This window comes from Camelus dromedarius, chromosome 16 (assembly GCF_036321535.1).
Source record: "Camelus dromedarius isolate mCamDro1 chromosome 16, mCamDro1.pat, whole genome shotgun sequence".
In the NCBI taxonomy this organism is placed as follows: Eukaryota; Metazoa; Chordata; class Mammalia; order Artiodactyla; family Camelidae; genus Camelus; species Camelus dromedarius.
This window is the reverse complement of record NC_087451.1, coordinates 39,294,584-39,303,860: the sequence shown is the minus strand read 5'-3', so window position 1 is coordinate 39,303,860 and position 9,277 is coordinate 39,294,584. Positions and strand designations below refer to the sequence as shown.

Here is a 9,277-nt window from a genome sequence, read left to right as displayed (position 1 = left end):
ATAATAATAAATAAGTAAACCTAATTACCCACCCCCACAAAACAAACAAACAAAAACAAAAAAAGCAGGCAGGAAGTTGTCAACCCTGTATCCTTGAGGACATGACAAACCTTACATCAAGCAATGTCTGCAACCAGAACCACAGGCCTGGTTAGTCACACTGATTCAGTTTAGTTCCTCTTAATTAGCAACCTTTACGAGCTAATTAGATTAGATTAGAAAGCAACACATAGGCACAGTAAAGTGAAGAAAAGGGTGGAATTTAATCTTTATTTACAGGACACTGCAAGATATGAAGTTCCACACAGAAATTAGAAACCCATTGACAGGAGAAGCTTCATACAGTATATACAGTTTGGAACTGTTCAAGTATAGTTTTGTTGTAAAAAGTGCTACAGTAACAAACCACATTTAAAAAGAGTTCTTATTAGAGAAACAGTAAGACAAACTTATAGCAAACACAGTACACAACAAACAACTTTACGCCTCAGCTGTACAATCTAAAAGTCAAAGGTCCCAGCAGTGCCATCCTGAACTTGGAATGTATAGACTTCAGAGGTAGTTTCTGGCACAACATTTTGATCTTCCTCTTCCTGGAAGTATTCAAAAACAAAACAATATAATCCCACAAATATGGCACATTTCTAGGTATCTTTATTTACTCTTTTTTTCTTTTCCCCTCAATTTATTTAAGCTAAAAACAAAAACAAAAAAACAGTTTACCCATTTCTCCCATCCCTCCACCTCTGGCAACCAAAAATCTGTTCTCTTTATCAATGAGCTTGTGTGTATTTTAACATTCCACACATTACAGAAATCAGTGTTTGTCTTACTCTGACTTATTTCACTTAGCACAATACTACGTATTCTCTCTTAAGGTCTTTTTGCATACTTCCTGAACCACATTTCAATATCTGAAATAATGGAAGGAGGGCTGATGAAACTTGCCAATTCATGAGTGTCTGAAAGGGGACGGTTAGGTTCTGAATGGGTTAAGAAATGCTAATTCAGTAACAGAAAAACAGATTTTCTTAACCTGTCACTTTTCAGGAGGCAAGAGGAAAACTGCTCACTAGACCAGAGGATGTTCACAGGATTGGTCCACTTCTCCAACTCCTACACAAACTTACTCTCAAGATATTCTAAGATTCCTAAGGCAATTCATTTGAAAGTAAATTGGTGACTTTTAATATCTTAAGTTAAAAACATGGTATTATCATCCAGCCAAACACCAGAAGAGCAAGTATGTACATTATATTCTACACTATATTTTTGCTATATTTAACAAGGATACACAGTTCATTAAAAAAAAATGTAAGGAAAAAATCTTACGGGCTTGACCTTAAATGTGTACTTTCCAAGTTCTTATTAACATTACCATTACTCACCTCTACAGAGAAATACTTCTCAATCAGACTTAATGAAGCTTTGTACACAGACTCATTTTCATGGTTTTGTAGAGCTTCAATTTTGTCCAAACCTCCACATTCTTCAATCATTATACTAAGTTTCTCAGTTTCACCTAATTTCTCAGCAGCCTAAAAAAAAATTTCAAGTTTACCTTCTGAATGTTGTTTTAAGAAGAGAACAATGTCTATGTTTAAGTATCAGTATATACCAGACAGAAATAAACACCTGGCAGTTCCTTCAACAACCTTGTTGAGAATAAACTATCTCCATTTTTATCTACATTTTACACTTTTTTGAAAATTCAAGGGAATCGTATCTGTACTTGTTTTAGCAACTACTTCTCTAGCTTTCGGCCACAGAGATCTTAGAATACATCTCCATCTTTTCTGTGCATCAAAATCACCTGGGCAACTTTAAAAATGACACTATATCCAAGTTCAATTGGTATGTAATGGGAACAGGAAACCACCATTTTGTACAAGCACTCCAGATAATCCCAAGGTATATGCAGTCCAGGTGGAAAACCACTGTCCAAGGCTAAAAATGGCCTATGGTGATGGTGCGTAAAAACAAATTTCCCTGACTGGATTATTTGCTGATATCAAGAACCTATTAACGTATAAGAATGACACTGTGATGGGATTTTAAGTCCTCAATGTTTAGAAGATACATGAATATTTACAGATAAAATTATTATACTTGCTCCAAAATAAACTTTTAGGTAAAGGCGAGTAGAGAAAGAGGCCAAGTGTTGACAAATTATTTATGTGAGTGATGGATACACCAGGGATTATTATTCCAAATCCAACTTTGACATTTAACAATGTCCATAATCAGAAGTTTTAGGTTGTTGAGTAGGATCTACCTATCATTAAACACTGTGACATGTGCTAGCATGCTTGGATCCATCAGGAATGTAATCAGAAGAAAAATTTAATTAACTAGGTCATTCAAATTAAATTTCACCAAAACTCAGTATGAAATTGGGGAATTAAAGATTCTTGACAAAATAAATAGGTATGAATAATGTCCACTTGTGTACCTGACCTCAACTCAGGTCACATCATGCACTTCATCTATCTCCTTTCTCTCTCTTTTGATCCCTTGTCACATCTTTTATCACGAGTTTGGCTTTCTGATTCGGTGGCCCACTGAGTAAACTCAGCTGCACACTGCCCCCATCTACATAGTAAACCAACTATCATTGAGTCCAAATTCAAACAAAGGCCCCCTTGTTAAAACTCACCTGAAAGATATTTGAAATGGCATCCAGAATAACCAGAATAATCTTGGTATCTTTTGCAGTTAAGAGGTTCATCAATGGTTCTATTATGCCACAATGAACCAGGTATACGATCTGTTCAACTGTTCCACCGCTTGTATAATTGGTCACAGCCCATACAGCTTCCTTTTGCGTCTTAAAGTCTGCCTAGTTAACATAAGTAAACAGGTTTATTTCACAATGGTCATAAAGTAAGATTCTAAAAGTACTGTTTTTAGAAAAACAATGACTATAACTATCAACTGGTTCCATCCAACCTTAAGTAAAAGAGGCTACTGACTATTATTTAGCAAAGGACTCTAAGTAGAACCCAGCATTAGTACAGTTCTACCAAATGCCCATCCGTAAACACTAACAACCCTTTTATTAAGTCCTAAGACTTCACTACCTTAGAGAGAACGCCAACAAGGAACGGGACTAATCCATGATTTACAACTTGCTGTATCTGGTCCTGGCGGCCAGCCGTGATGTTTGACATTGTCCACGTAGCTTCCTTCTGAATATTAGTTTTGGAGTTTGTCAGCAGACTGGGAAAGATGGCAAGTGCTCCCGCATCTATTACAACCTGAGTCTGCTCATCTGTCCCAGTGACAATATTTCCAATGGCTCTTAGCGCAGGAGTCTGAAAAGGAAAAAAAATCTTGATGCCAGCAGTTATCTTTCCCAGCACTGCTCAAAACCTCTATACTCTACAAGTTCTGACAAGAGGCTCACTATGGCCTAAAACAGGCAATACGTTAATATTACTAGCAACTGAGTACATTCCTTATATTTTATTTTCTCATCTGAAAGTTAACTTACCACAATTGGCAGTTCAGAAGCTCCTAAAAGCTTCACAAGTTGGGGTACAACCCCTGTCTTCACAACCATTTCAATTCGTTCATTTGGACCATCAGTAAGGTAGGAAATGGCCCAGCAGGTATCTGCTAATACTTCCGGATCATCGTGATGCAGGAGACGAACTAAAGTAGGAAGAATCTGCTCAACAGCATCCAAGGGGGGTGCGGGATTTTTGTTGCGACAAAGGTTTGAAAGTGTCCAGGTAAGATTACGTAAGTAACCACACTGAGGGAAAAAGAAAAATGCAATGAAGTTCTGTTTTTTGAGGGGGTGGGGAAAATCAGAATCAATGAGTAACTTGACTTATGGTAAGTAACTTACTGCTAAAGATGACATATCAGGAACCGCAAGAAGAGCTAACAGCGGGTCAACTGCACCATACTTGATAACCAAGTCTCGAAACACTGATCCATCACCTTAAAAAATTAAAAAAGGCAAAGTTAATCACAACTACTTGTCCAGCACCATCAATTCCAGTGACTGGAAGCACCAGTTTCTTGACGCAAAGAAAACACTCAGAAACTTCATAAATTAGATGCTACTTCCACCCCTTATAAGCACTGGAAGCAAGCAAGTTCAAAACCTAACACAGAAGTCACTATTGGAACAGTTCTCAGAGCTTTCTGAGATGCTCTTCCTGGGTTACAAGCTTCAAATTTCACTCGAATAAAAATTTCCATTTCTTTCTTTAAAAAAAAAAATCACTGTTACTTATGACAAGGCATTTCTTTCACCCTCAGTATTAGAGACATTCAGTCAAAAGAATTTTAAACCCAAGTACCTGCAATGTTCCCTAGAGCCCACACAGCTTGTTCACTGATGTGAGCATGGGGCGATGCCAACAGAGAAATGAATGCTGGGATAGCACCGCCATCTACCACCGCCTTGGTCTGTTCTGATGTCCCGGAAGCAATGTTAGTGAGGGCCCAAGCAGATTCAAACTGAATGGGACTACAATCAGTTCTGCCCAAGAAGGACACAAATTTTGGAATCAAACCAGCCCGGATTATGTTGTCTATGGGGGGCTGCTTTTCCCTAGAAAGCAGTTTCCTACGGGTAAGCAAAAAGAGAAACAAAAGTTGAAGGTGATTACAAAACAAGTCTGTATGAAAAATAATTTAAAAGGCAATTCAAGAGTTTACAACTTTAGACAGTCTTTCACAGTAAAGCACTAAATGCCAAGATATTCTGGAATTTAGAGGACCTAAAGAGACTGGTTGCTACCACACATGGTGTCTTTTAACTACTTTTCCAAAACCGAAATATTGCTGTAATGTAGAACCCTTCTCTCTGCATCCCTGCAATAGTCAATTTAAGATCTTGTAACCTTTTAAAGACCCTGACATCCTGATGGCATTACAGTCTCATTGTTAATTTAATTTGCATTTTTCTGACTACTAGTGAGGCTAAACATGTTTTCCATGATGACTTGTCATTTGGATTTGCTTTTCCACACACTGTCAAGCTACAGAAAGTATTAATCCTTTCTATAAAGGATGTCACAAATATATGTGTACAGTGGGAGACAGAAGTCTAAATATGCTTATTTCCTAAATGGAGAGACTGTTCTAAATGAATGTGCCAATTCCACTTACTAAATAAGTTCTTTCCCTGACACTGACCTGAAATGTCACTTTGAGAAAAACTTTATAATTTTCTTAAAAAGTACACCAAAAGGTTAACAGTGATTATCACTGGGAGGTAGGTGAAATCTGGGGCAATTATAGAAAATTTAGGTACTCCTAAGGGAAGATTCTAATGAAAATAGGCCTATGCTTGGCTTAACCTTTACTTTACCCATACCTCCTGCCGGTCTCTTTCCCAACAACACATCTAAAAAGATTTATTTTTTAGGTCACCCATTCATCCATGCTATAGTAGACAAGACTTACCTAGCAGCTTGAGTAGCTTGGAGCTGGCTTTCCAGATTGTTGCTATTTATACCTTTGACAATGTCATCAACAGACCAATTTACGGTGCCCTACAAAAACAGTGGAATTAATTTTGCAAATTATCATTTTTAAGATTAACTACAAACAATAAAACCGCTATTTGCCAATGTGAAGACATAGATTCTAAATTTACAATCAGTTACTAAAAGTTTAGCCCTACATTTAAATTTGCCTGTTAATTAAATGTTCATTATTTAATATGTAGAACAGCTCTCAAACTTGGTGTCATGATTCAATGGAGTCTCACCTAATGGAATATCCCAGCATTCTGTCACTAAAAAAAGTGGTTGTGAACAATTTTAAAAAATGAGAGCAGTGTGAAAGTTATTCCTACGTTGGTCTCAATCGCTTGTATTCAGATACGCTTTTAAAGAAAAAGAGATGGAGGGAGGAGGGTACAGCTCAGTGGTAGAGCACATGCCTAGCAAACACAAGGTCCTGGGTTCAATCCCCAGTATGTCCATGAAAAGTAAGTAAATAAATAAAAACCCAATTACCTCCTCCCCAAAACAAAAAACAAATTTAAAAATTAAAAAAAAAAAAAAAGGAAAAAAAGATGGAGTTAAGAGAAAATGTGCTGGGAATTTTCATATCTAAGTTTGTTATCTATGCATTTTCACAATAGTGCTGCAGATATAAATATTACAGGTTGTGATCAGAGTAGGCTTGAGAACCATGCTATAGTTACTTCAACAAGACAGTGTCTCTCCCTAGGAGCTTACAACTTGACAAGGAAACAATAATAAATAGTGTGTGGCAATGGGAGAGGGTGGGGATGTATTTTGTTATACAGCATTTACTCTCCATTTTTGGGGCAGAATGGGGCACTGTAGTAATTTTGAGAAGGGAGCATTTTTCCTGCTAGGCTGACCAAAGAGTGCTACAGGAGAGGATGGGATTTGAGTATAAAACTCTAGAAATAGCACATAGGTGGTATTCCATGAAAAAAAAAAAAAAAAGTGGTATTCAATGAAAAAAAAAAAAAGAATAAAATGCAAAGTACTGAAGGAAAGCATAATGTGGGGGAAAAAGCAGGAAAGTGCCCAATATCTTTGAAAGATGAAAGCCATAAATTTGAAAATCTAAGATTAGTCTAATTTACAAAAAAAAAAATCTTCAAAGAATATGAATTTAAAACCATCAAAGTTTCTAAGATGCTTAAAGCAGTATTTTAGGAAAAGTTTTAGGCATATTAATATATATCAGAATGAAGGGAAAGATAAAATTAGGAGACTACTGAAAATATTTCAGGATGAAAAAGACCTAAATAAAGCTGGTGACAAGTACAAAAAAAAAAAAAAAAGAATACCACAAACACACACAAAAGATAGAATTTGGTTCTGTACATACTAACTTTCACTTAACACTGGAAAACACTGGAATGGCCAGGTCAAGGTACTGACAGTTTGGAAATACAGGGAAACTTAAAGGGAGATCAGAACTAAAGACAACCTTGGAATCAGCTTCAGTAGATTACAAAGGGTGGGCAGGAAAGAAGACAACCCACCAGAATTATTGACCAGGAAAAAAAAAAAAAAGAAAAAAGATCTTCATATCTAATAGTTAAAACCATAAAGCTAGGAATGTTATTTAAATTTCTAAGAAAAGCCCCAAATTGATTTTCTTCGTTTACTGTAATTCATCAACTAAGATATCCCTACCTGGTTGTTACGGTTTTCCTGCAGTGGAGAAGTAGCATCATCGGGAAAAGAGCTGACATTTCTCCTTTTCAGCATCTGGTCATCCTTCTTGGCTTTCCTCAGCTCCACATTAACTTCTATTCGGCGCCGTCTCATTTCCTTGAGAAATGATAACATATCATTTCACCTATTATATCAGTTTTTGTTGCCAACCTGAGAGTATTTTTTCGAATTCCCTCAAAGTTTTAGTCCTTTCCCAAATATCTTCCCATTAAAAACAATACCATAGGAAACCAACAGAAGGTACTCACTGTACTGTCTTTTCCCTTGTTCTTGAATCTGTTAAGGCGGGCAGCTGGTGAATTAGCATTCTCATTGGTGGACATGGTTATGAGACAAAGCGAGAAAGCTGAGGGAGAGAAAAAAACGTCTGTTTTATCATTTTGACTGGCAACAAGATGAGCAGTAATAGAAATACCACATACATACTGAATCCACATTTCTGTATCAGAGGAGGAACTTCGGTTTTCAGCATTATGAAATAGTTTTGGCCAAGCGATTTCTGGCCTCGCCCCTCTGAAGGGTTAAGCCTCCTTGTAGCAGTGCTGTCCATCAGAAATGTAACACAAACTGCCTAAATTTAAATTTCCTAGTAGCCACATTTTTAAAAAAGCAGAAAGAAACAAATAAAATCAATTTCAATAATGTATTTTATTAGCCCAACACATCCTATATAGTCTCACTTCAGCACGTATTAGTATCCAAAATACTGAAATCTTTTACATTTTTTTATACTAATCCTGCGAAATCTTGCCTATAATTTAAGCTTACAGCCTAACTCAATTCAAACTAGCCACATGCGTGACTACCACATCGGACAGCGTCTCTAGGCCCTATACTGAATCCATAAATAGTTCACTGAAGACAGAGTACGGGAACTGAGATTACAGTTAAAATCTACGTCCTAGGGGCAATAAATTCAGGCCCTCTGGAGGCTCTATTGTCTTTGGCCAAAACAGGTATAGACTCCACGTTGGAAAAAAATTTTAAATCTGATTCAACATTACATTAGGGAGTCTTTCATAAAATCTCCTCTGTACACCGAAAACTCAGGACGCAGTTTTGCGTCTTCGGCATCTCGCACTTTTCATTTCCAGGGAATGCACTTTAAGTAGGCTGACATTAGTTGTGCTTCACTCAAGACTCAGGTACTTAAGGGCCATCTCCAAAAGACAAAAGTAAAAGTCCTCCTTACAAACGATTGTCTTTAATTCCATTATGTTCTTTAAAGAAACTGTGACAGCCAACCCAGGGCCTACGAGTTGAGAGAGAGCACTTCCAACTGCCACCTCCGTCTCCAGTCCCTTCCCCCCATTTCGGGGACGCAGCAGCGGGAACGCGCGGAGGAGGGGCCAGAGGCGCCGGGCCCTCTCGCGGGGCTTTAGCTCTCAGGCCTCACTCGGAATCTCCAGGCCGCGACGCGCAAAAGCAATCGCTGAGGTTTGCAGAGCCTCGGGCCCTAAAGCCCAAGTCCTCGCACCGCGAAACAGCTTTCTCGTCAACGGACGGCGCCCCCGAGGCCTTGTCAACTAGAGAAGCCAAAGCCAGGCCGGCCGGGCGTGTACCCCGGGCCTCCCCTCCCGCGCCCCCCCCCCCCAAGCCGAGCGCGGCCTGCGGGCCAGCCGTTACCGCTCGGGCTGGGCTGCGGCCTGAGTTCGTACCTCCACAGCCGGCTCAGGCTTCCACAGGAGGCAGTGCGGTGCGCACAAGCTGCGGGTGAGCTGCCCTCGAAACGTCCACCACGGTCAGCCAGAAGACGGTGTGGCTCGTGCAGCCGGCCGGCGCGATTTAAATTTCCCGGTGGCTCCGCATTCCGATTGGCTGGTTCGAGCCTACGCTGTGCGTCCATTGGTGGATTTGAAAAACACGTTGGGGGGGTCAGAGGGCCCAGGGAAGAGAGGGTATCATCGCGAGATGAGGGAGCGGCCGGGCGATCCCAGAGCGCCTTGCAGTTCGGAATGGAAAGACTCCAGGTCCCGGCATGCAGCGCGAAGGGTCAGTTCCTAGCCCGCCTTGGCAGCAGCCTCGGCCTTTCTGCACAGGGTTTCCTTCTGAACGGTAGCTGGGCGTCTGCTTTAACCAAATACCACAGT

General features: G+C 39.5%; 1 protein-coding gene across 2 annotated transcripts; it reads right to left on the bottom strand.

Moving 5' to 3' along the window:
* Positions 1 to 244: 244 nt before the first annotated feature.
* On the bottom strand, positions 245 to 8,979 carry KPNA2 (karyopherin subunit alpha 2). Of its 2 annotated transcripts, XM_064495656.1 has the most exons (12): positions 8,846 to 8,960; positions 7,614 to 7,773; positions 7,436 to 7,533; positions 7,146 to 7,283; positions 5,425 to 5,513; positions 4,314 to 4,582; positions 3,854 to 3,948; positions 3,494 to 3,757; positions 3,081 to 3,314; positions 2,657 to 2,839; positions 1,389 to 1,538; positions 245 to 593 (listed from the first exon to the last, which is right to left on the bottom strand). In XM_064495656.1, the coding sequence occupies exons 2-12, from the start codon at positions 7,735 to 7,737 to the stop codon at positions 501 to 503; spliced, it is 1,737 nt and encodes a 578-aa protein (XP_064351726.1). In that variant the 5' UTR covers positions 7,738 to 7,773; positions 8,846 to 8,960; the 3' UTR covers positions 245 to 500. The 2 variants fall into 2 exon arrangements, with proteins under 2 accessions (XP_064351726.1, XP_010982278.2); XM_010983976.3 differs by lacking the exon at positions 7,614 to 7,773 and having other exon boundaries at positions 8,846 to 8,979.
* Between the last annotated feature and the right edge of the window lie 298 nt (positions 8,980 to 9,277).